This window comes from Pongo abelii, chromosome 3 (genome assembly GCF_028885655.2).
Source record: "Pongo abelii isolate AG06213 chromosome 3, NHGRI_mPonAbe1-v2.0_pri, whole genome shotgun sequence".
Lineage (NCBI taxonomy): Eukaryota > Metazoa > Chordata > Mammalia > Primates > Hominidae > Pongo > Pongo abelii.
The window spans coordinates 104,755,508-104,782,352 of NC_071988.2; the positions used below are offsets into that span (position 1 = coordinate 104,755,508).

A 26,845-nucleotide genomic window follows, 5' to 3' on the forward strand; every position below is an offset into this window, starting at 1 on the left:
GCTCACGCCTATAATCCCAGCACTTTGGGAGGCTGAGGCGGGTGGATCACTTGAGGTCAGAAGTTCAAGACCAGCCTGGCCAACATGGTGAAACCCTGTCTCTATTAAAAATACAAAAAAAACTAGCCAGGCATGGTGGCAGGCACCTGGAATCCCAGTGTTTCGGGAGGCTGAGGCAGGAGAATAGCTTGAACCCAGGAGGCAGAGGTTGCAGTGAGCTGAGATCACACCATTGCACTCCAACCTGGGCGACAGAGTGAGACTCCGTCTCAAAAAAAAAAAAAAAAAAAAAAATTTAGCACAGAAAGTAGAGATGTGTTGTTTACTTACTTGCTGCCTGAATCTGTGCTCCTCTCCTTTTCTCAATTTCTCGTTTTAATCTGTTTACATCCTTTACTAGTTTATCTACTGCTTGTTCACTGTCTTCCACTTTTTTGCATATACTCTGCAAAATAAAGTAATTTAAGGGCATAGGTAAGATTTCAAGCTCTGTACTAATATAGTCTAGATTCACAAATAATATAAAATCATTGGTGGTATATAATACCCAGAACTATTTGCCTTTTATATAAATTTTATTTATTTTCTGGAAGGTCTCAGTAACAAGCACTTGTAGGTTATAAATAAGCCTTATAGGTTATAAAATGCTTTTTCAGATGTAACTTCTCATTTATACAGTTTTTATCATGCCAGTTATTTCGCTGAAAATATACAGAAATAAACTGAAATATTAACTCCTGGGCCAGCTGCAGTGGCTCACGCCTGTAATCCCAGCACTTTGGGAGGCTGAGGCGGGTAGACTACCTGAGCTCAGGAGTTCGAGACCAGCCTGGGCAACATGGTGAAACCCCGTCTCTACTAAAAATATAAAAAATTATCCAGGTGTGGTGATGCATGCCTGTAGTCCCAGCTACTCGGGAGACTGAGGCACATGAATCGCTTGAGCCCAGGAAGCAGAGGTTGCAGTAAGCCAAAACTGCACCACTGCACTCCAGCCTGGGCGATACAGTGAGACCCTGTCTCAAAAAAAAAAAAAAAAAAACAGAAACAAAAAAACAAAAAAACTTTGAAACAAAAAAATACAGATGCAGAGTTACTGCGTACATTTAACACTAAGAAACTCACAGTAAGTGAAAACAAAGTGACTCTATTTTACTATTACGAAAGGATACTATTGAAGATTTTTTCCTGTAAGAGAAGCTACTTTTGAAAAGCAGATCACTTCTGTGTGTCTTTAGTTTTAAAAGTATGAATACCAATAACTTTTGACGCCATAATTCCATTTGGGAATATATCTGAATAACAACAAAAATATAAGATGATGTTTCTTAGTATAACATAAAACAACTAGGGGAGGGGAGAACAACTAATTACTAAAAAAACAACTAATTTCCAACTGTAGGGTAATAGTTGTTTTGCCAGTTTTAGTGGACACTTCTTAGGATGTCTGCCAAGCCTACTTTTTACAAACCTTTTTTGCCCTGACAGAATTTGCCAGTTACCCCTGTACCCGAGCTGACCCAAACAGAACCAATGAGATTCTTGCCTGGCACTCTGGAGGTATTACATAGCTAACTGGCAAATCTTGTGCTCTAGAAGAGATCTAAATGCAGGAGCTGTGGGTTGGCTGTTTTATGGCCTGCCAGTGGATGAAGAAACAAAAAGGTCTGGAAGGATAGCAATGTGCAGACACAGAAAGTTCTATTGGCATTCTAGCTCCTGGTTCCAATTCCTTCCTAAAGTTCAGCTGCTTTCTGCCTATAGTTCTTATGATACACCTCTACATTCCCGATTTTAGCCCAAGTTGGTATTTTTCCATAACGCTGCTCTATGAAATATACTGCCATTAAAAATAAAGAGGCCGGGCAAGGTGGCTCACACCTGTGATCCCAGCATTTTGGGAGGCTGAGGCAGGTAGATCACCTGAGGTCTGGGGTTCCAGACCAACCTAGCCAACATGGCGAAACCCCTAGCCAACATGGCGAAACCCCGTCTCTACTTAAAATACAAAAATCAGCCTGGCGTGGTGGGTGCGTGTTATCTCAGCTACGTGGGAGGCTGAGACAGGAGAATCTCTTGAACCAGGGAGGCGGAGGTTACAGTGAGCCAAGATCGCGCCATCGCACTCCAGTCCAGGCGATACAGTGAGACTGTCTCAAAAAAAACAAACCAAATACAAAAACAAAAAACTAAAGAATATGTAGCAACAGAAACAATGTTTTATGTATCAAATTTTTTAAAAATCATGACAAATTTATGTCACCATGACTATCAACTATATCAAAGTATACATATATTAAGGAAAAACTGAAGCAAATGGCAGAGTGAAAATAGTTATGTTAAAATGGTGAGATTCCAAGCTGGATGTGGTGGCTCACACCTGTAATCCCAGTACTTTGGGAGGCCAAAGAGGGTGGATTGCTTGAGCTCGGGATGGAGACCAGCCTGAGAACATGGTGAAACCCTGTCTCTACACAAAATACAAAAAATCAGCTGGGCATAGTGGTGCACACCTGTGGTCTCAGCTACTCTGGAGGCTGAGAGAGGAGGATCACTTGAGCCCAAGAGGTGGCGGTTGCAGTGAGCTGAGATTGTGCCACTGCTCTCCAGCCTGGGTAATAGAGCAAGACACTGTCTCTAAAAAATAAATAAGATGGTGAGATTCTGGATGTTTTTACCATCTAAAATTCCTGTTTCATATGAAAAAAGTAGTGTAATATGAATCAAAATATTTTAACTGCTTTTCTGTTAGTGTGCTCTACTGATGAGTATGGTGGCCATGGAAATATACTCCTTAGTAAGATCTCCAACTGGGGGAAGCATAGTTGACTTAACAGCCCCAGCTTTGGATCTACCACTGTGTTTACTCTTAAGCCACACTTCCCCTGGGCTGTTCCTAGCCAATGACTAAGTACAGTGCAGGTATTAGTGCAAGTCCATGCCTATAGAACAATTTTCGGGCAACTTTGCTCAAAGACTCCCCATCAGCCTAGTGGAACTTTCTTAAAATGGCACTGCAGTCTGAGGCTCTTCCTAACCACTTGTCCTCTTATCCTCCTCTCCTTTCTCAGGGGTCAGACTTGCAGTGTTGTCTGAAGGCTCTTCCTGCCTGTTCTTGCTTCCTTTTCTTTATCCTTCTCAGGCCCAGTAAATCTCCTGCACTTGTAATCCCATCTTGACATCTAGTTCTAAAAGGACCTGAACTGACACATGAAGTAGAACTGACACATCTTAGTAGAGGGAAGTATACTGTTCCCAAATATACTTCCCTGTTTCTGTAAGGATTATATATCCTTGCCTATTACCATGTGATGTGTTCAGGCCAATGAAATGTGAGTAGAAGTGACATGGCTGTTTTAAGCAAAGTTTTAAAAGCTGTTGTGAATTCCCACTAGTTTTTTTTTTTTTTGAGACAGAGTCTCATTCTGTTGCCCAGGCTGGAGTGCACGATCTCGGCTCACTGCAAGCTCCACCTCCTGAGTTCACGCCATTCTCCTGCCTCAGCCACCCGAGTAGCTGGGACTACAGGTGCCCACCACCATGCCCGGCTAATTTTTTTGTATTTTTAGTAGAGACAGGGTTTCACCGTGTTAGCCAGGATGGTCTCGATCTCCTGACCTCATGATCCGCCTGCCTCGGCCTCCCAAAGTGCTGGGATTACAGGCATGAGCCACCGCGCCCGGCTCCACTAGCTTTCTTGCTCTTTGCCTTATGCCATGAGAACATGTCCCAAATAAGGGCTGCTCCTTCAGCCTGGATCCTGGATGAAGGTGACATTCAGAAAAGGAGTAGAGCTACAGCCAAGATAAAATGTGAGCAAGACTAAACCATGGTTGTTGTAAGCCACTGAGATTGCAATCTTTGTTACTACAGCTAAAGAAATACATCTCAGTCAATGAAGCTAAAGGAATAACGACATCTCGTTCAACAAGGGACAGCATCTATGATGGGGTCTCACAAGATTATAATGGAGCACATACAGAAAAGCTGATATATAGCACTTGATATTGGCATTACAGATCAAATGGGGAAATGACTGATATTCAATAATAATTTGGGGACATTTGGTTTTCCCTATGAAAACTAAAAAGTAAAAATACATATAGGTTTGTGTAAGTATATGTTTGCACAATGATGAAACTGCCTAATGACACATTTCTCAGAAGGTATAGCCTTCATTAAGCAACTCATAACTGTATAAATCTAATCAAGATGTCAGGTTATCCCTAAAAAATGTCAGTCATTAACTTGATATGAACTCTATCTAGAAGTGGTTGAAGTGTTTGATATGTTAACTTACCTTTAATTCCTCTTGTAATGAAGCATACATTTCATTTATCTTATGTACCTCCTTTAAGGATCCATCTTCTTCAAAAAATTTAGAGCTGTAAAAAATTACCATTTCCTCAGGCAAATACACAAAACTCATTTTAATGATAAGGTGAAAAACTTACTGTCAAGGAGCAATAGAAGAGTCTTTTTACTGGCTTTGTAGGAACCATAATTTTGTCAATCTATGTGTATAGAGAAAAACCAACCACAAAACCTACTTCATTGATCTTCACATTAGCAAACTTTTTAGCCTCCTAAGTACTATTGCCAGGTCTCCCAAAAAGGCGAGGATGGGTGAGGGATTGCATAAAAATAGATAAAAATAGATTGCATAAAATAGATAAAAATTGAAGGAAGGAAAAAAAGTCTCTATTGGCAATGGGAACCGGAGTCAATTTTTAAAATATTTTACTGAATTCAAGTTACCTTTACTTGAAAGAGACATCATTTTATGATCCATAAAATAAGGAAGAAAGTAATTCTAAGAAGGAATGACTTGTAGGACATCCCAATGTCAGAGATAAATATGAAAAATGTGCATCTCGCCGGGCACGGTGGCTCACGCCTGTAATCCCAACACTTTGGGAGGCTGAGGCAGGTGGATCACCTGAGGTCGGGAGTTCGAGACCAGCCTGACCAACATGGAGAAACCCCGTCTCTACTAAAAAAAATACAAAATTAGCGGGGCATGGTGGTGCATGCCTGTAATCCCAGCTACTCAGGAGGCTGAGGCAGGAGAATCGCTTGAACCCGGGAGGGACAGGTTGCAGTGAGCTGAAATCATGCCATTACACCCCGGCCTGGACAACAAGAGCAAAACTGTCTTTAAAAAAAAAAAAAAAGGAAAATGTTCACCTCAGAATCAATGAAATACAGTATTCAGTTTTTAAACTGCTAGCACTGTGGGGACACAAAAGTAAGTAAAACCTAACCCCTTATTCTCAAAGTTTACACTCTAGTAGGTATCCTATAGTACCAGTGTTGCTGTTTTTGACATTACTTCCTTACTTAATGGCCACAAAGAAAGTTATATCTAAGCAGCCTATAGTATGAGTGAGTCTTGGCTAAAGTCTGATTTTTACAAATATCTAATTTCACGCCTTTAATCTGAACCACTGCCTTAGAAAATTATAATTTTTAGGCTATATACTTATTCTAACCTAGAATAGATATGCTAAACTTTACAGGATATGCAACAAGCTCCTCCCAGTACTTTTTTTTTTTTTTAATTTCTTTTGTAGAGATGGGGTTTTGCTGTGTTGCCCAGGCTAGTCTCCAACTCCTGAGCTCAAGTGATCCTCCTGCCTCAGCCTCCCAAAATGCTGGGATTGCAGGTGTGAGCCACCATGCCTGGACTAACCACCACCTTTTTTGTATCTTGTAAATAGACAAGCACTAACAGGAGTATAAGGAAGGTAAAAACAGCCTAGTTTACTTGAGTAATGGATTAGTTTTCCCCTGAATTTTTATTCTGCTGTTGTTTGAGAAATAAGAAAATTAATTTCAAAGATGAATAGAAGTTTTGTGAGAAAGCAGTTGAATCTTACCTGTGTGTTTGTACTGCTCGGCTAAAACCAGTGGACATACAGGAACCTGATACAGTTTTATAACCCAGTTGTTCAGACATGCCCAGATTGGCAACCACCAAAGGTACCCTGTGAAAAAGTCTGACAAAATAAAACTTTAGAGTATAAACTTAGAAAGAAAAGAAAGATTAGTATCTACCTGCTGGAATAGACTACTTGTCCCCTACAAGATTTAAAAAAATACACCTCCAAAACCCATTCTTTACTACTTATCCAAAATAGAATTTACTGACTTGAGACAACTGTTTTTTTTTTTTTTTTTGAGACAGCGTCTCACTCTGTCTCCCAGGCTGCAGTGCAGTGGTGCGATCATGGCTCAATAATGCAGCTTCAACCTCCCGGGCTCAAGCAATCCTCTTGCCTCAGCCTCCCAAGTAGCTGGGACTACAGGCACCCATCACCACACCCGACTAATTTTTAAGTTTTTTGTAGAGATGAGGTCTCCTAATGTTGCTCAGTGATCCTCCTGCCTTGGCCTCCCAAAGTGCTGGGATTACAGGTATGAGTCACCACACTGGGCCCAGATGACATGTAAAGCTGTGAAATGTGCTTAGTATAATAGTGTGGAAAAACAGTTTAATGGCTCCTTTGATTAGTACATGTATAAATAAGGCAGTATTAACATTGAGATTTACCCTATCTTCCATGAACAATAAAATTATTCTTAGTTGGTACTCTTTTAACGTAATTCTCATATTCCACGAAAATGTAGTTTACTATATACAACCTGTAGGGAGTCCCTGGTTAGACTCATTTTAGTGGACCATCAAGAGCTACTTTGTTTTTTTGCTCAGTTATAGAAAAACTGCTCAAGTATCTAGGCTTAAATTCTAAATTCTAAATTACACCCTTTATCAATCAATTAAAAAAAAGTTTTTTTCCACCTTAAATAGTAAATAAGAGCAAATCTTCAGTGCCAGAATACGTCATCATTCCACACTGGGCTTCTAATTTCCTTATCTGACCATTATTTTTCCACCTATAAATTAACAGATGGTAAGATCTACTTCTGAGGGTTATCGTGACAATCTGATGTGACAATATATGAGAACACTTTGTAAGCTGCAAAAAGTACTAAATATTAGATATATTTTTCTATTAGTTTAATACAGCCAGTGACTGGCCAACATTTACCCTTTTTGAGGTTTATATAAGGAATGTTCCAGTCGATGAGTAGAGCAGCTTTCTGTTATTATACTTGGTGTTAATAGCAGAAAAACAAGGTCTTGGTTTGAAAAATGCTCCTGCAAGTTTTTGTGAAGCAGCCTCTCTCTAAACGTCATGATCTGATCTGAATGACGACGGAATTTGTACCAACCTACCACATTCTGAAATACAGAAAAAAAAGGATATACATCTTAATAGTTACAATGATATGTCTTACTATTATAATTAAATAAAATAAACAAACTTTAAATGGCTTTCTTAATATTTAGAAAGATTTTGGGCATATATAAACAAAGAATACACTTAATCGTATGCTTTACTTTTGTAAAACACACAAACTGACTTACTTTCCATTCATTTAAAAGGGTACAGTTTTGATCAATATAGATTAAAAGGGAGAAGTAAATTCTTGACTTTCTGTAGTTTCTTTTATGGCATTTGCTATCTTGCAATCTTAATCTTTAGTCAAAATTTAAATGAAAAAAATATCAATGCCATTGATTCACTTAAAAGGCAATCCCTCCCTGAAAATAAATTAATTGCCTGTATGGACACTTGGTTTGTTAAATAAGTTAAGCTGAACCCTACAGCTTTTACCTAAAATTTTTATGGGAATGGTATCACCTACCCAACAAAGTTGGTTTCAAGATTAAGATCACATTAAACGGTTTTATAAACTATAACATACTAAGCAAATGTGTTAATATTACTAGACCTTTTTTTAACTCGGAAAATAATTCTCCTTTACTTAAGACAAAGAGAAAACCAACCATTTTGCTTAGAGATCTGTGAGTTTCAGCAACTAAATTATATATTTGCACATTTAAATTGAGGAAATTAAAATTAGTTTTTAAAAATAAGGCATTTTTACAGGTACTTTTTTAAATACTCAAATTATAATGGGGGGGAAAACACAAGCATTTTCAGCCAAACATATTTTTTGAGAGAAACATCTTTTTTTTTTTTCTTTTTTGAGACAGTCTGGCTCTGTTGCCCAGGCTGGAGTGCAATGGCATGATCTCAGCTCATTGCAACCTCTGCCTCCCGGGTTCAAGTGATTCTCCTGCCTCTGTCTCCTGAGTAGCTGGGATTACAGGCATGCGCCACCACATCCGGCTTTTTTTTTTCTTCTATTTTTAGTAAAGACAGGGTTTCACCGTGTGGTCAGGCTGGTCTCAAACTCTTGACCTCGTGATCCGCCCTCCTCAGCCAACCAAAGTGCTGGGATTAAAGGCATGAGCCACTGTGCCCAGCCAAGAAACATCTTTCAATTAATCTATTTTTATTTTCAAATCAAAGTTTTAAGAGAAAAAGTAGTGCCTTGAAAAAATTTTGTGTTTGGGGAAAAAATCCATTTTGATCATTCAACAACTTTTAACCAAACACGAAGTATGTTATAGAGGATCCAAATTCAGTGCTATATAGGAAACATCCCTGCAGTATCTATCAGAAATAATAACTGAGGCCAGGCACGGTGTGTGGTGGCGGGTGCCTATAATCCCAGCTATTCAGGAGGCTGAGGCAGGAGAATCGCTTGAACCCGGAAGATGCAGGATGTAGTCAGCCGAAATCACACCACTGCACTCCAGCCTGGGTGACAGAGCAAGACTCCGTCTCAAAAAAAACAAAACAAAAAAACCCAAAACACTACAGCCAAGTAAAGTAACAGAACTGATTAGGTCACAGAATAAATGGTAGCGGGAAGGGGTGTGGTGGAAATATAAGAGAAAGAGATAAATGTTAATTATAGTAGTCAAAGGATGAGAACAACATTAATATTTTTAATTACTAGTTTTATTTTCAGAGCAATCACTTTCAATTTCTGGGAAGAACAAACCTTTTCTTACTTACTTTACAGGATACCATGATGTCAAACACTGCTTAAAAATTCTGTCAAAGTACTGTGTGTTTTTAAGAACCAAAAACAATGCAAATAATACCAAAAAAAGGGAAGATAAATTAGAGAATACCTTTTTGACATTTGATAATATTTTCTTCAGTGCTTGCTCATTTACTTCACCTGAAGAATTATAAAAGCTGTAAAAGCCAAAATTAAAGGTATTTCAAATATGCTAAAAATATAAGTAATTTTATTAGTATTTTAAATTTTAGTTATTCCTAACCCAACTACCAAACCCCATATACCTATTTGCCTGTCAGATGAAGTCCTAAAATAAATAGTAGAGAAAGTTCTCAAATTAACTGACTTAAAGTAGTAGGAACATAAAGTCCATAAAGCAATGAAAAGGATAAAGGAGTAACTTAAGAGACAAGTTCTGGGAATCGTTTTTTTGGAACCTAAAACAGTAAACTATCCATGAAATACAGGTATTAAAATGTAAGTTCACACAGCCGGTTTACAATTCATTCAGTTTACTCATTTATATTTTTTATAACATTGATACATACAAAAGAATGTATAACCAGTAATGAAGCACAATAACAAAAAGACAATTTATTATTCACTGCTAGTTACAAAAGCTATGTATTTTAGGAGGTGGCTGGGTTTTTTGGGGTTGGGGAAGGGAATAGGTTTTGTTTGGTTTAGAATAGTAGTCTTTGTTCAGGAGTTGGAATATCCAAAATGTAGGAAGAATTAAAAGATAATTCCAAATGATTCTACTTCCAGCTTTCCCTTCCAATAACAGAGACTATAAATAATATTTTCTTCCTTTTACCATTCATTAAGATCAACAATATTTTCTATGATGGTTAAATATGTTATACAAAATCCTTTATAAATAATTTTTGCCAGGGCATGGTGGCTCACACTTGTAATCCCAGCATTTTGGGAGGCTGAGGGGGGCGGATGGCTCGAGCCCAGAAGTTTGAGACTAACCTGCGCAATGTGGCAAAACCCTGTCTACATAAAAAATACAAAAATTAGCTGGGGCGTGGTGGTGTGTGCCTGTAGTCCCAGTTTCCAGAGAGAGCGAGGTGGGAGGATCACTTGAGCCTGGGAGGCAGAATTTGCAATGAGATGAGATGGCACTACTGCACTCCAGCCTGGGCAACAGAGCAGACTCTGTCATCTATTTATATTTCCAATATTTGTCTACTTACAGTTCCAATATGAAAATACAAGAAATTCTTCTCTAAATACAAGAATTTATTCCTATATTTCCCTAGAATAGTCCACTTCTGAGCTCAAATTGGAGCATAAAGCAGTATATTAGGGTAAGATTAGCAACAGGATAACAGTGCACATCATCTGTGGAAGCACTAGGTTTATGTGAAGTTTCTGGGGAGAAGATGAAGGGGGTGGCATTTTATGTAGAAACTGATATATCATGCAGAATTCATGTCGAACTGCATAATTTTTTTTGAGACACGGTCTCGCTCTGTCACCTGGGCTGGATCTCGGCTCACTGTAGCCTTGACCTCTGCCCTCAAGCAATCCTTTCACCTCACCCTCCCTAGAAACTGGGACTATAGGCACACCAACACACCCAGCTAATTGTTTTGTATTTTTTGTAAAGAGGGAGTTTCGCCATGTTACCAGGCTGGTCTCCAACTCCCTGAGCTCAAGTGATCCACCCACCTCACCTCCCAAAGTGCTGGAATTATAGGCGTAAGCCACCACGACCCACCTGCGTAATTTTTTAAAAAGTGACTTTAAGGCTCACGCCTTAATCCCAGCACTTTGGGAGGCTGAGGTGGGTGGATCACTTGAGGTCAGGAGTTTGAAACCAGCCTGACCAACATGGCAAAACCCCATCTTTACTAAAAATACAAAAAAAAAAAAAAAAATTAGCCAGGCGTGGTGGTGCAGGCCTGTGGTCCCACCTACTCATGAGGCTGAGGTGGGAGAGTCGCTTGAACCTGGGAGTTGGGAGGTTGCAGTGAACTGAGATCACACCACTGCACTCCAGCCTGGGCAATAGAGTGAGACCTTGTCTAATAAATAAATAAATAAATAAATAAATAAATAAATAAAATCTCTATCTATCCATCCACACTCTAAGTTTCAGTAGGCTATTTCCCAGGTACTTCCTCCAGATTTCTGAGGTAACCAAATCAGTGTATTTCAGTGGAAAAGTCTGCATCCTAATGTATTTAGTGCAGGGTTAACAAACTTTCTGTAAAGGATTGTATAGAAAATATTTCAGGCTTTGACGGCCACATCCAGTCTCTATTGCATATTTTTCCTCCTTTTTTTACAACCCTTAAAAAATGTAGTAAACAAGGCCAGGCATGGGTGTCTCACGCCTGTAATCCTAGCACTTTGGGAGGCCGTGGCGGGCGGATCACAAGGTCAAGAAATCAAGACCATCCTGGTCAACATGGTGAAACTTCGTCTCTACTAAAAATACAAAAAAAATTAGCCGGGCGTGGTGGCACCCGCCTGGAGTCCCAGCTACTTGGAGGCTGAGGCAGAAGAATCGCTTGGACCTGGGAGGCAGAGGCTGCACTGAGCCGAGATTGCGCCACTGCACTCCAGCCTGGCGACACAGCAAGACTCTGTCTCAAAAAAAAAAAAAAAAAAAAAAAAGTAGTGAACAGTCTCAGATCGAGGGCCACATAAAACTACATCGTGGGACTCTATTTTAGCAACCCCTGTAATTAGAGCAGGAAGAGGAAGAAACTGCGTAGCATAATGCTGGATTAGAGCTCAAGAAATCCTTATTCTTCTCATTTTTGCCCTACCATTAACTAGATCTGTGGCCTTGGTTAAATCATGAACTTTTCAGGCCTATTATTGTGTTGTTTAATGAAGTATGTAGTTACCCTCTGAATGAGAGGTATTTCACATGTCTCTCCTAATGCCTTTCCACCCCGCTTTAATCCTGTAAGAGCTAAAAGGCTCAGGCATTGGTTTCTCATCACTGAAATAGATGGTTTCTTCAGGTCTCAGCTTCTATTAAGTTAGTCTAATTATTAATGTGGTTGAAAAAGGTACTGAATCACTTTTTGCTGTTCCTTTAAATCCTTTGTTGGTCCAGAAGATCCTTCAATAAAGTCCTTTTTATGAGTCTCCACTAAGAATTCCTCAGTCATCCAACAAATATTTTTGTATGTCCATTACACATAAGGCAGTATAGGAGCTGTACCTTTTCTTGGTATAGCAGTTTAAAAGACCACACTAAGCTCCTTTTTTCTGCTTTCCTCCTACAGTTATTTCTCACCTTAACCATATGCTCCACTGTAATTCTTACATAACTTTAAAGATGTGTATAGTACATAGTCTGTAAGATAGTTACGCTGATTTTTCTTTTCCTTTTTTTGGAGACAGGGTCTTGCTCTGTCACCCAGGCTGGAGTGCAGTGGCATGACCTCAGCTCACTTCAGCCTCTTTCTCCTGAGCTCAAGTGATCCTCCTACCTCAGCCTCCCCAGTAACTGGGACTACAGAAGCATGCCATCACTCCTGGCTAATTTTTGTATTTTTAGTGGAGACAGTGTTTCACCATGTTGCCCAGGCTGTTTGTGCTGATTTTTCTTGCGTGGTTTATATAAATCATAAAACGATTTCATTAAAATCACACCATGCTATGGTTACATGATTACATGTGTTTGCTTTGTGAAAATTCATTTATTTGTGTATTTTTCTATGTGTATGTTATACTCAATAAAAGCTAAAAAATACACAATGTATTAGAGTTAACAGTACTATGACTATCTGTAGGACTAAGTACAAGTGTTCATCCTAGAAAAGCAATAAGAAACAGGTTAAAGAACATAACCAGCTGAGTGCAATGGCTCATGCCTGTAATCCCAGTACTTTGGGAAAAAGAGGAAGGAGGATGGCTTGAGCCCAGGAGTTTGAGACCAGCCTGGGCAACATGGCAAAACCCTGTCTCTCCCAAAATACAAAAATTAGCTGGGTGTGGTGGCTGGTGCCTGTCGTCCCAGCTACCTGGGGGGCTGAGGTAGAGAGGGTCACCTGAGCCCAGAAGGTGAAGGCTGCAGTGAGCTGTGTTCACGCCACTGCACTCCAGCCTGAGTGACAGAGTGAGACCCTGTCTCAAAAAGAAAAAGAACATAACCAGCTAACACAAAAGATAACACTAAAAAATGTAAGTGAGGAACCAGTTGCTAAAATATGCTGAAATAAAAGGGTAGAAAAAAGGGCTGCTATTGATGATGTATAAGAACATTTCATTTGCTGAGTTTATAATATGCAATGAGGTGACTGGGTGTGAGAAGAAAAAGCAATTCTCAAGGTAAACTGGTGCCTGGGAAAGGTAATGAAGATCAGCTTAAAGTAATATAAACACAGAAAAAGAACTACTAGGGTTGACAATACACAAGTGATTTTTTCAGCTATTTAAAAAAAACTTTCCATTCTACTCAGTACCACCATGTATAGGTGATAACTAAGATAATCTGTTAGTTTTAAAAAGTATTTCACTTGCAGAGAGTAATTTTCACAATGGATCATTTACTTACTAGCACTACTACTTACCTAAAAAGCTGATAGCATGGAATATATTTCTGAATGTCTGGAAGAAAAGGATTTTTAGTTATGATTACATTAATTCAATTCACAATCATCTGAATACTGCATTTGAGCTTTACCTCATGCCAGGAAGTACTTTACCACTGATTATCTTATTTTTATCCTCACAACAAATCTGCGACATATACTATCATTATTCCCCTTTCAAAGATGATATAACAGGTAAAGAGAGATAAGTGGCTTGCCCAATCCAGTGGTAGGGCCAGAGTTCAAAACCCAGCGCCTCGCCTGGAACCACAATGCTATTTCCTCTAAATAACGGTCTAATAAGTCCAACACAAAAGATAAATTCAAAGTTGTCACATTTTCACCGAGTTCTAAAAAGGCTGTGCTCTAAATTTGCCCAATTAATAAAATCACCTATTAAAGGAATTTAAAATGATGAAAATCTCCTTAACCAAAGCAATGGAATAATATGTTGATCTTGGATTTTACGTGTTTAAACATCTGTGATAATCCAACATTTAAAATAATTGGAGCAAATACCTTAGAGCTTAGCACTGTACCTAATACCACAATGCAGTTGCTCAGTAAACATTTGCTTGATTAAATGCCTAGAACTATGTTAGATACTTTCGGTGGCACGCTAATTTCAATTAGGGAAAAAAATGCTCTAAGGGCTTGCTTTAATCTTTTAATTTTTTTTATTTATTTTATTTTATTATTATTATTATTATACTTTAGGTTTTATGGTACATGTGCGCAATGAGCAGGTAAGTTACATATGTATACATGTGCCATGCTGGTGCACTGCACCCACTAACTCGTCATCTAGCATTAGGTATATCTCCCAATGCTATCCCTCCTCCCTCCCCCCACCCCACAACAGTCCCCAAAGTGTGATGTTCCCCTTCCTGTGTCCATGTGGTCTCATTGTTTAATTCCCACCTATGAGTGAGAATATGCGGTGTTTGGTTTTTTGTTCTTGTGATAGTTTACTGAGAATGATGATTTCCAATTTCATCCATGTCCCTACAAAGGACATGAACTCATCATTTTTTATGGCTGCATAGTATTCCATGGTGTATATGTGCCACATTTTCTTAATCCAGTCTATCATTGTTGGACATTTGGGTTGGTTCCAAGTCTTTGCTATTGTGAATAATGCCGCAATAAACATACGTGTGCATGTGTCTTTATAGCAGCATGATTTATAGTCCTTTGGGTATATACCCAGTAATGGGATGGCTGGATCGAATGGAATTTCTAGTTCTAGATCCCTGAGGAATCGCCACACTGACTTCCACAATGGTTGAACTAGTTTACAGTCCCACCAACAGTGTAAAAGTGTTCCTATTTCTCCACATCCTCTCCAGCACCTGTTTCCTGACTTTTTAATGATTGCCATTGTAACTGGTGTGAGATGGTATCTCATTGTGGTTTTGATTTGCATTTCTCTGATGGCCAGTGATGGTGAGCATTTTTTCATGTGTTTTTTGGCTGCATAAATGTCTTCTTTTGAGAAGTGTCTGTTCATGTCCTTCGCCCACTTTTTGATGGGGTTGTTTGTTTTTTTCTCGTAAATTTGTTGGAGTTCATTGTAGATTCTGGATATTAGCCCTTTGTCAGATGAGTAGGTTGCGAAAATTTTCTCCCATTTTGTAGGTTGCCTGTTCACTCTGATGGTAGTTTCTTTTGCTGTGCAGAAGCTCTTTAATTAGATCCCATTTCTCAATTTTGGCTTTTGTTGCCATTGCTTTTGGTGTTTTAGACATGAAGTCCTTGCCCATGCCTATGTCCTGAATGGTAATGCCTAGGTTTTCTTCTAGGGTTTTTATGGTTTTAGGTCTAACATTTAAGTCTTTAATCCATCTTGAATTGATTTTTGTATAAGGTGTAAGGAAGGGATCCAGTTTCAGCTTTCTACATATGGCTAGCCAGTTTTCCCAGCACCATTTATTAAATAGGGAATCCTTTCCCCATTTCTTGTTTTTGTCAGGTTTGTCAAAGATCAGATAGTTGTAGATATGTGGCATTATTTCTGACGGCTCTGTTCTGTTCCATTGATCTATATCTCTGTTTTGGTACCAGTACCATGCTGTGTTGGTTACTGTAGCCTTGTAGTATAGTTTGAAGTCAGGTAGTGTGATGCCTCCAGCTTTGTTCTTTTGGCTTAGGATTGACTTGGCGATGCGGGCTCTTTTTTGGTTCCATGTGAACTTTAAAGTAGTTTTTTCCAATTCTGTGAAGAAAGTCATTGGTAGCTTGATGGGGATGGCATTGAATCTGTAAATTACCTTGGGAAGGATGGCCATTTTCACGATATTGATTCTTCCTACCCATGAGCATGGAATGTTCTTCCATTTGTTTGTATCCTCTTTTATTTCCTTGAGCAGTGGTTTGTAGTTCTCCTTGAAGAGGTCCTTCACATCCCTTGTAAGTTGGATTCCTAGGTATTTTATTCTCTTTGAAGCAATTGTGAATGGGAGTTCACTCATGATTTGGCTCTCCGTTTGTCTGTTATTGATGTATAAGAATGCTTGTGATTTTTGTACATTGATTTTGTATCCTGAGACTTTGCTGAAGTTGTGTATCAGCTTAAGGAGATTTTGGGCTGAGACAATGGGGTTTTCTAGATATACAATCATGTCATCTGCAAACAGGGACAATTTGACTTCCTCTTTTCCTAATTGAATACCCTTTATTTCCTTCTCTTGCCTAATTGCCCTGGCCAGAACTTCCAACACTATGTTGAATAGGTGTGGTGAGAGAGGGCATCCCTGTCTTGTGCCAGTTTTCAAAGGAAATGCTTCCAGTTTTTGCCCATTCAGTATGATATTGGCTGTGGGTTTGTCATAGATAGCTCTTAGTATTTTGAGATACGTCCCATCAATACCTAATTTATTGAGAGTTTTTAGCATGAAGGGTTGTTGAATTTTGTCAAAGGCCTTTTCTGCATCTATTGAGATAATCATGTGGTTTTTGTCTTTGGTTCTGTTTATATGCTGGATTACATTTATTGATTTGCGTATATTGAACCAGCCTTGCATCCCAGGGATGAAGCCCACTTGATCATGGTGGATAAGCTTTTTGATGTGCTGCTGGATTCTGTTTGCCAGTATTTTATTGAGGATTTTTGCATCAATGTTCATCAAGGATATTGGTCTAAAATTCTCTTTTTTTGTTGTGTCTCTGCCAGGCTTTGGTATCAGGATGATGCTGGCCTCATAAAATGAGTTAGGGAGGATTCCCTCTTTTTCTATTGATTGGAATAGTTTCAGAAGGAATGGTACCAGTTCCTCCTTGTACCTCTGGTAGAATTCGGCTGTGAACCCATCTGGTCCTGGACTTTTTTTGGTTGGTAAGCTATTGATTATTGTCACAATTTCAGCTCCTGTTATTGGTCTATTCAGAGATTCAACTTCTTCCTGGTTTAGTCTTGGGAGGGTGTATGTGTTGAGGAATTTATCTATTTCTTCTAGATTTTCTAGTTTATTTGCGTAGAGGTGTTCGTAGTATTCTCTGATGGTAGTTTGTACTTCTGTGGGATCGGTGGTGATATCCCCTTTATCATTTTTTATTGCATCTATTTGATTCTTCTCTCTTTTTTTCTTTATTAATCCTGCTAGCGGTCTATCAATTTTGTTGATCCTTTCGAAAAACCAGCTCCTGGATTCATTAATTTTTTTGAAGGGTTTTTTGTGTCTCTATTTCCTTCAGTTCTGCTCTGATTTTAGTTATTTCTTGCCTTCTGCTAGCTTTTGAATGTGTTTGCTCTTGCTTTTCTAGTTCTTTTAATTGTGATGTTAGGGTGTCAATTTTGGATCTTTCCTGCTTTCTCTTGTGGGCATTTAGTGCTATAAATTTCCCTCTACATATTGCTTTGAATGCCTCCCAGAGATTCTGGTATGTTGTGTCTTGGTTCTCGCTGGTTTCAAAGAACATCTTTATTTCTGCCTTCATTTCGTTATGTACCCAGTAGTCATTCAGGAGCAGGTTGTTCAGTTTCCATGTAGTTGAGCGGTTTTGAGTGAGATTCTTAATCCTGAGTTCTAGCTTGATTGCACTGTGATCTGAGAGATAGTTTGTTATAATTTCTGTTCTTTTACATTTATTGAGGAGAGCTTTACTTCCAAGTATATGGTCAATTTTGGAATAGGTGTGGTGTGGTGCTGAAAAAAATGTATATTCTGTTGATTTGGGGTGGACAGTTCTGTAGATGTCTATTAGGTCTGCTTGGTGCAGAGCTGAGTTCAATTCCTGGGTATCCTTGTTGACTTTCTGTTTCGTTGATCTGTCTAATGTTGACAGTGGAGGGTTAAAGTCTCCCATTATTATTGTGTGGGAGTCTAAGTCTCTTTGTAGGTCACTCAGGACTTGCTTTATGAATCTGGGTGCTCCTGTATTGGGTGCATATATATTTAGGATAGTTAGCTCTTCTTGTTGAATTAAACCCTTTACCATTATGTAATGGCCTTCTTTGTCTCTTTTGATCTTCGTTGGTTTAAAGTCTGTTTTATCAGAGACTAGGATTGCAACCCCTGCCTTTTTTTGTTTTCCATTTGCTTGGTAGATCTTCCTCCATCCTTTTATTTTGAGCCTATGTGTGTCTCTGCACGTGAGATGGGTTTCCTGAATACAGCACACTGATGGGTCTTGAGTCTTTATCCAATTTGCCAGTCTGTGTCTTTTAATTGGAGCATTTAGTCCATTTACATTTAAAGTTAATATTGTTATGTGTGAATTTGATCCTGTCATTATGATGTTAGCTGGTTATTTTGCTCGTTAGTTGATACAGTCTCTTCCTAGTCTTGATGGTCTTTACATTATGGCATGATTTTGCAGTGGCTGGTACCGGTTGTGCCTTTCCATGTTTAGCGCTTCCTTCAGGAGCTCTTTTAGGGTAGGCCTGGTGGTGACAATCTCTCAGCATTTGCTTGTCTGTAAAGTATTTTATTTCTCCTTCACTTATGAAGCTTAGTTTGGCTGGATATGAAATTCTGGGTTGAAAATTCTTTTCTTTAAGAATGTTGAATATTGGCCCCCACTCTCTTCTGGCTTATAGGGTTTCTGCCGAGAGATCCGCTGTTAGTCTGATGGGCTTCCCTTTGATGGTAACCCGACCTTTCTCTCTGGCTGCCCTTAACATTTTTTCATTTCAACTTTGGTGAATCTGACAATTATGTGTCTTGGAGTTGCTCTTCTCGAGGAGTATCTTTGTGGCGTTCTCTGTATTTCCTGAATCTGAATGTTGGCCTGCCTTGCTAGATTGGGGAAGTTCTCCTGGATAATATCCTGCAGAGTGTTTTCCAACTTGTTTCCATTCTCCCCGTCACTTTCAGGTACACCAATCAGACGTAGATTTGGTCTTTTCACATAGTCCCACATTTCTTGGAGGCTTTGCTCGTTTCTTTTTATTCTTTTTTCTCTAAACTTCCCTTCTCGCTTCATTTCATTCATTTCATCTTCCAGGGCTGATACCCTTTCTTCCATTTGATCGCATCAGCTCCTGAGGCTTCTGCATTCTTCACGTAGTTCTCGAGCCTTGGTTTTCAGCTCCATCAGCTCCTTTAAGCACTTCTCTGTATTGGTTATTCTAGTTATACATTCTTCTAAATTTTTTTCAAAGTTTTCAACTTCTTTGCCTTTGGTTTAAATATCCTCCCGTAGCTCGGAGTAATTTGATCGTCTGAAGCCTTCTTCTGTCAGCTCGTCAAAGTCATTCTCCGTCCAGCTTTGTTCCGTTGCTGGTAAAGAACTGCATTCCTTTGGAGGAGGAGAGGTACTCTGCTTTTTAGAGTTTCCAGTTTTTCTGCTCTGTTTTTTCCCCATCTTTGTGGTTTTATCTACTTTTGGTCTTTGATGATGGTGATGTACAGATGGGTTTTTGGTGTAGATGTCCTTTCTGTTAGTTTTCCTTCTAACAGACAGGACCCTCAGCTGCAGGTCTGTTGGAGTACCTGGCCGGCCGTGTGAGGTGTCAGTCTGCCCCTGCTGGGGGGTGCCTCCCAGTTAGGCTGCTCAGGGGTCAGGGGTCAGGGACCCACTTGAGGAGGCAGTCTGTCCGTTCTCAGATCTCCAGCTGCGTGCTGGGAGAACCACTGCTCTCCTCAAAGCTGTCAGACAGGGACATTTAAGTCTGCAGAGGTTACTGCTGTCTTTTTGTTTGTCTGTGCCCTGCCCCCAGAGGTGGAGCCTACAGAGGCAGGCAGGCCTCCTTGAGCTGTGGTGGGCTCCACCCAGTTCCAGCTTCCAGGCTGCTTTGTTTACCTAAGCGAGCCTGGGCAATGGCGGGCGCCCCTCCCCCAGCCTCGCTGCCGACTTGCTGTTTGATTTCAGACTGCTGTGCTAGCAATCAGCGAGACTCCGTAGGCGTAGGACCCTCTGAGCCAGGTGCGGGCTATAATTTCCTGGGGCACCATTTCCTAAGCCCGTTGGAAAAGCACAGTATTCGGGTGGGAGTGGCCTGATTTTCCAGGTGCCGTCTGTCACCCCTGGAAAGGGAACTCCCTGACCCCTTGAGCTTCCTGAGTTCCCGAGTGAGGCAATGCCTCGCCCCTGCTTCGGCTGGTGCACGGTGCACTCACCCACTGACCTGCGCCCACTGACTGGCACTCCTTAGTGAGATGAACACGGTACCTCAGATGGAAATGCAGAAATCACCTGTCTTCTGCGTCGCTCACGCTGGGAGCTGCAGACCGGAGCTGTTCCTATTCAGCCATCTTGGCTCCTCCTAATTTTTTAATTTTTAAAAAATAATCTTGTATCGCTATAAAGGGCTTGCTTTTAAAACCCAAGTGTCCGAACCAAAAAAAAAAAAACTACATTAAAATTATAAACTACAGGGTTTCAATGCTTCCAGGTTGGCACTGCAGTGTCATTTCTGACTGTAGGAGCCTCAGTTTCCCAGTCGTCTGATGAGCCTGAGCAGCAGCAGAGAAGTACCACTGTAAGCCATGAGATGTCTCGTCTGAACTGGAAACCCTTTGTATATGACGCCTTGCCTCTATCATTGCTGAGTTTGGAACTTTCCCCAGGGACCTTGCCAAAACACTACTTCAGGTAGGTTCAAGGCCAAAGCATTGATGTCCGTTTCAAAGAAACAAAATATAGATGGATGTTTCATGCTTTGTTTTGGATCTATAAAGAGGAAGGTGTATTGGCTCTGTATTCAGGAATTGCTCCTGTTTTGTGAAGACAAGCATCATATGGCACCATTAAAATTGGGATTTACCAAAGCTTGAAGCAATTATTTGTATAACGTTTAGAAGATGAAACTCTTTTAATTAACATGACCTGTGGGGTAGTGTCAGGAGTGATATTTTCCACTATAGCCAATCCCACCGATGTTCTAAAGATTTGAATGCAGGCTCAAGGAAGTTTGTTCCAAGGGAGCATGACTGGCAGCTTCATCGATATATACCAACAGGAAGGCACCAGGTGTCTGTGGAGGGGTGTGGTTCCAACTGCTCAGCATGCTGCCATCGTTGTGGGAGTAGAGCTACCAGTCTATGATTTTACTAAGAAGCACTTAATATTGTCAGGAATGATGGAAGACACAACTTTAACTCACTTTGTTTCCAGCTTTACGTGTGGTTTGGCTGGGGCTCTTGCCTCTAATCCAGGTGATGTGGCAGGCACTCGCATGATGAACCAGAGGGCAATCGTGGGATATGTGGATCTCTATAAGGACACTTTGGATGGTATTTTAAAGATGTGGAAACACGAGGGCTTTTTTGTACTCTAAAGGATTTTGGCCAAACTGGCTTTGGCTTGGACCCTGGAACATCATTCTTTAAATTACGTATGAGTAGCTCAAGAGGCTTTAAATCTAAGGACTGAATTATACGTGAGCCCAGCCCTGCCAGCCTTTCTACTCCTTTTCCCTTTTCCCGTGTTCTAATGTATTTCGGCAAAGTTGTAAGTGTTTACCAAACCGTTGGTCTTCTAAGGGCCTCCTGATGGAAGAACAGTAGGATGGTTCAAAGTTATTTATATGTTTGTGTTACCATGTTAACTTTTCCCTGAGAGAAAGTGTTAACATTGAGACTCTAGCCCCAGATTGGTTATCTTCTACAAAGATGGATACTGATGGATGACACTGAAAATGGCCTGCTTTCCAAATGTGGGTTAAATGTAATTGGTTAGGCCCCAGACTTGGGCTAGAGCAGAAGGCATAGGCCAGGGTGGTTACTGCTATATATGTTATAGACCTCGGTTCTCATTAAAGTATTTATTGACAGAAAAAAATTATAAACTGTATTAGCATATGTATAAAACATGACAAAAGCCCAGTTTCCTTAAGTAACGTGATTACAAATCACTAAAAGCAAAATAGTACAAATGCAGCCAAAGAATAGGACAGGCCTATCCTTTTCAAAGAAAATGGCCAAGAAAAAAAGTAAGAAGTATCAAAAAAAAAAACCTCTTTTGTAATTAAGAAATGCAAATTAAAATGCTATTTTTTTCACTTATCAAATTGGCAAAGATTAAAATATTTGATAATACCTAGTGTTGGCAAGAGCATGGGGGCTGGGCATGGTGGCTCACGCCTGTAATCCCAGCACTTTGGGAGGCCGGGGCGGGCAGATCACCTGAGGTCAGGTGTTCGAGACCAGCTTGGCCAACATGGTGAAGCCCCGCCTCTACTAAAAATACAAATATTAGCTGGGTGTGGTGGCAGTCGCCTGTAATCCCTGCTACTCGGGAGGCTGAGACAGGGATAATCACTTGAACCCGGGAAGCAGAGGTTGCAGTGAGCCGGAATCCCACCACTGCACTAGAGCCTGGGCGACAGAGTGAGACTCTGTTTCAAAAAAAAAAAAAAAAAAAAGAAAAAGAGTATGGGGACCTAGGCACTTTTATATACTGTGGAGAAGTCTAAAATGGCATAAGCATAAGTTTTCCAAAAGGCAATCAGCTAGTCTACCTCCAGGAATGTGACTTTCAAATATACACTCAAAGGCACAAACAAATGTACAATACTAAATGTTCATGGTAATACTGTTTATGTTAACAAAAAAACAGAAAAATCATTCTTAGATGGTTAAAAAAATTATGGTACGTCTATACAACAGGATATATGCAGCCAGCAGAAAGAATGATGGGCCGAGTATGGTGGCTCACCCCTGTAATCCCAACACTTTGTAATGACAGGAGGATTGCTTGAGCCTAGGAGTTTGAGACCAGCCTGGGCAACAAAGTGAGAACCTGTCTCTACAAACAATAAAAAATTATCTAGGCATGGTGGTGCATTCCTATGGTCCCAGCAATACAGGAGGCTGAGGCAGGAGGATTGCTTAAGCCCAGGAGGTCGAGGCTGCAGTGACCAGTATTTGTGCCACTACACTCCAGCCTGGCTGACAGAGCAAGACCTCATCTCAAAAATAAAAACAGAGTGATGAATTATACATTATACACACAGATACTATTCTGTACTTGTGATATCTTGGGAGATATTAGGCACATATAGTAAGATCCCATTTGTGTAAATAAAAAGTATACACATTTGGCCGGGCATGGTGGCTCACGCCTGCAATCCCAGCACTTTGGGAGGCTGAGGTGAGAGGATCACTTGAGGTCAGGAGTTCGAGACCAGCCTGGCCCACATGGTGAAACTCCATCTCTACTAAAAATACAAAAAAATTACTTGGGCATGGTTGCGTGTGCCTGTAATCCCAGCTACTCCGGAGGCCGAGGCAGGAGAATCGCTTGACCTCGAGAAGCAGAGGTTGCAGTGAGCCGAGATCATGCCACTTCACTCCAGTCTGGGCAACAGAATGAGACTCCATCTCAAAACAAAAACAAAATATATATATATACATATGTATGTGTATATATATACACACACATTTACATTTGTGTGTTTTATGAATATTGCAAGCTAGTAAAAATCCATGAAACAGTAGTTGCCACTAAGGAAACTAATAAGAGTTTAAATTTTTTATTTCCTACTTTATATATTTCTATTTTTAAACTTCTAAAGTAGCAAACAAAAATAACATACAGTATGAGTACAAACTGATATAATCTTTCTGGAAAGCAATCTGCTAATGCAGATCAAAAACCTTACAAGTGTTCATACCCTGTGACACAGTAATACCATATCTAGGAATCTATAATAGATAACGCCAAATATTGATATACAAGGATATTCACTGTAGTATACTTTATGATAATGAAAAACTAGAAACAGCTGATTATAACATATTTAAAGGACTGTTTAAATCACAATAAGGCCACAGGGTAGAACACAATGCAGTTATGAAAAATGGTATTGTAGGCCAGGCATGGTGGCTTACGCCTGTAATCCCAGCACTTTGGGAGACTGAGGTGAGTGGATCACTCGAAGTCATGAGTTCAAGACTAGCCTCGCCAACATAATGAAACCCCATCTCTAATAAAAATACAAAAAATTAGCCGGGCGTGGTGGCGCACGTCTGTAATCCCAGCTACTTGGGAGGCTGAGGCAGGAGAATCGCTTGAACCCAGGAGGCGGAGGTTGCAGTGAGCCAAGATCACGCCACTGCACTCCAGCCGGGGCAACAGAGTGAGACTCTGCCTCAAAAAAAAAAAAAAAAAAAAAAAAAAAGAAAAGAAAAGAAAAGAAAAATGATATTGTAGAGGATTATGCAACATTGGAAAGTGATCATGACACAATGTGATGCCAAACCTTTTATAAAGTACACTACCAATTTTGTTTAAAAATATATACACATATATATAGAAAAACTATATTAGACAATCAGAAAACTCCCTATGCATTTTATTTCTTTTAAACATTTTTTTCCCTATACATTTTAAAGGTTCTCTCCTGCTTTTCCCTAAAAGAGAAGCTGCCACCAGTTATAACTGCTTTAGCACCCACTCCTCAAACCGTTTACAGCCTGGTCTCTTCCCCATTATGCTCCAGAAATTACTGAGGATTTTCAGTCATCTAATAATCCAATTACTGCATTTTCTCAGTTCTCATCTTCCAACTTTTCTGCAGCATTTAACATTTTATCTTTTTCCTTGGTCTTCCTATTGCTGGGCCATCTTCCTACTAAACAGCAAGTGTTTCATCCTTGTTTCCCTGGCAGTAAACTTACCTGCTTCCTAACTCTCATACTATTTCTTACTTTAGACCAGTCCATGGCCATAATTTTAACTGCAAAATGAGTGCAACATATCCTTTTAAATTATTTTAAAATTAATATATATTTATTTTCTTTTTTTGAGACAGAGTCTCGCTTTGTTGCCCAGGCTATAGTGCAGTGGCACAGTCTCGGCTCACTGCAACTTCCACCTCTCAGGTTCAAGAAATTCTTGTGCCTCAGCCTCCCAAGTAACTGGGATTACATTACAGGCATGCACCACTACACCTGGCTAATTTTTGTATTTTTAGTAGAGACGGGTTTCACCATGTTGGCCAGGCTGGTCTCGAACTCCCGACCTCAGGTAATCCACCTCGGCCTCCCAAAGTGCTGGGATTACAGGTGTGAGCCACCTTGCCCAGCCTCTGTATTTCCTAATTTAAAAAACAATAACTTATGCTGACCCCTTTCAGCATAAACTATCAAATATAGGAGACACAGATGATTCACATATAGGAGAAATAAATAACTCACCAATTGTATAAACAACTTCAACATCATCCATTTGAGAATCAGTAATGCTGTTCTTGGCTTCACCTTTTACTTCCCCAAGAAGAAAACCTTCCTATGAAGATAAAGAGGCAATATATAGAATACACTGATAGAATTACTGTTCACTTAACTAACAGTATTTTCTGAGTATTTTACTATGTATACAAGTATGTGCTACCAGTCGGGGGCACATATGAAAGATCTGAGATGCTTCTAGTTTACTTGGGAAAGATGAAGAGTTAAATAAAAATGAGAAGAGGCTAGGCAAGGTGGCTCACGCCTGTAATCCTAGCACTGGGAGGCCAAGGTGGGCAGATAGTTTGAGCCCAGGAGTTCAAGACTAGCCTGAGCAACAGGGTAAAACTCCGTCTGTACAAAAAAATACAAGAAAAATTAGTTAGGCATGGTGGCACATGCCTGTAGTCCCAGCTACTTGGGATGACCTGAACCCAGGAGGTTGAGGCTGCAGTGAGCTATGATCACGCCACTGCACTCCAGCCCAGGCGACGGAGTGAGACTCTGCCTCAAAAGAAAAAAGTAGAAATAAAGAGGAGAGGAAGGGAAAGAGATTAGCCTAGCCTGAAATAATTAGAGTAGGCCCTGGGGAGGCAAGTACAGATTAGACTAAAGCGATGGGCAATATTTGTGTAGGCACAGCATGGAGCACTTGGCACACTTAGAAGTATATAAGACTTAAAGCCAGAAATGAGCACACACTGAGGAATGAGCAGAGCACTTTGCCTTGGAGCAGAAGGAAATCAAAGATAAATTAGAACGAGCCAATAATGGGACACCCCGAATGACTACTCTGGATTTAACCACATGTGCTTCTGGGAGTTACAGAAAGCTTCTAAGGTACGAAATGACATGATTAGTGTTTTCTGATTAAAACTCATGCACAATATGAAAGATTAAAATTCAATTTCAGAGTCTGCTTTCTAAAAGGAGTGCTGTGAGCCCGATTCTTTTAAAACTACTTGTATTCTGCCACCCCAGTGGTAATTTATCTGAGTTTTGGAGAATTCAATTTCTCTAGGCACACTTAAAGACCCAATGTGCTTGACAATGAAGATTTTATATCTTTCTTTTTTTTTTGAGAAGAGGTCTAGCTCTGTCATCACTCAGGCTGGAGTGCAGTGGTGCAATCACTACTCACTGCAGCTTTGACTTCCTGGGCTCAAGCAATCCTCCTGCCTCAGCCTTCCAAGTAGCTGGGTCTACAGGCACGTGCCACCACGCCGGGCTAATGTTTAAAATTTTTTTGTAGACATGAGGTCTCCTTATGTTACCCAGGCTGGTCTTCAACTCCTGGGCTCAAATGATCCTCCTGCCTCCGCCTCCCAAAGTGCTGGGATTACAGAAATATTTTATATTCTTTATAATTAATAATGCTTTTTTCCCCTAAAAGTAAAAAAGGATTAGTTCCATAATGTGAGTCTTTACTGGAATCACGCGGGGGGATATATCCAGAATCTAGTGTTCTTGATTTTGATACTCAAAAGACGAACTCAGGGAAGGGAAGCAGGGGCAATGCAAGTGCAACTAGCCAGAAAAACCCACCCTTTAAAGACTCCAGGAAAAAGATCTGAGAAACAGGTGCCTCCCTAGCACTCAGGTACTTCACAAGGGCTAATCGTTTAAGCTACCGAGGACTTACGGTCTCACTCTATCTACACTACAGGCATTCCAAAATAATTTCCACAGCTACACATATATTTTAAATGGTCATATATT

General features: G+C 40.1%; 1 protein-coding gene and 1 pseudogene across 2 annotated transcripts in view; one reads left to right on the top strand and one right to left on the bottom strand.

The window, feature by feature from the left end:
- Positions 1-26,845, bottom strand: part of ABRAXAS1 (abraxas 1, BRCA1 A complex subunit) — a 30,333-nt gene that overhangs the window by 2,219 nt on the left and 1,269 nt on the right. Inside the window, exons 2-8 of one of the 2 annotated variants that reach the window (XM_002814937.5) lie at positions 25,094-25,184; positions 13,491-13,527; positions 9,056-9,122; positions 7,053-7,246; positions 5,880-5,999; positions 4,301-4,385; positions 331-445 (exon numbers count right to left, since the gene is read on the bottom strand). In XM_002814937.5, the coding sequence (XP_002814983.1) occupies positions 331-445; positions 4,301-4,385; positions 5,880-5,999; positions 7,053-7,246; positions 9,056-9,122; positions 13,491-13,527; positions 25,094-25,184 (709 nt within the window). The remainder of the gene's footprint in view (positions 1-330; positions 446-4,300; positions 4,386-5,879; positions 6,000-7,052; positions 7,247-9,055; positions 9,123-13,490; positions 13,528-25,093; positions 25,185-26,845) is intronic. The other variant, XM_054553497.2, reaches the window with a different exon arrangement.
- On the top strand, positions 20,600-21,328 carry LOC103890456 (brain mitochondrial carrier protein 1-like; annotated as a pseudogene).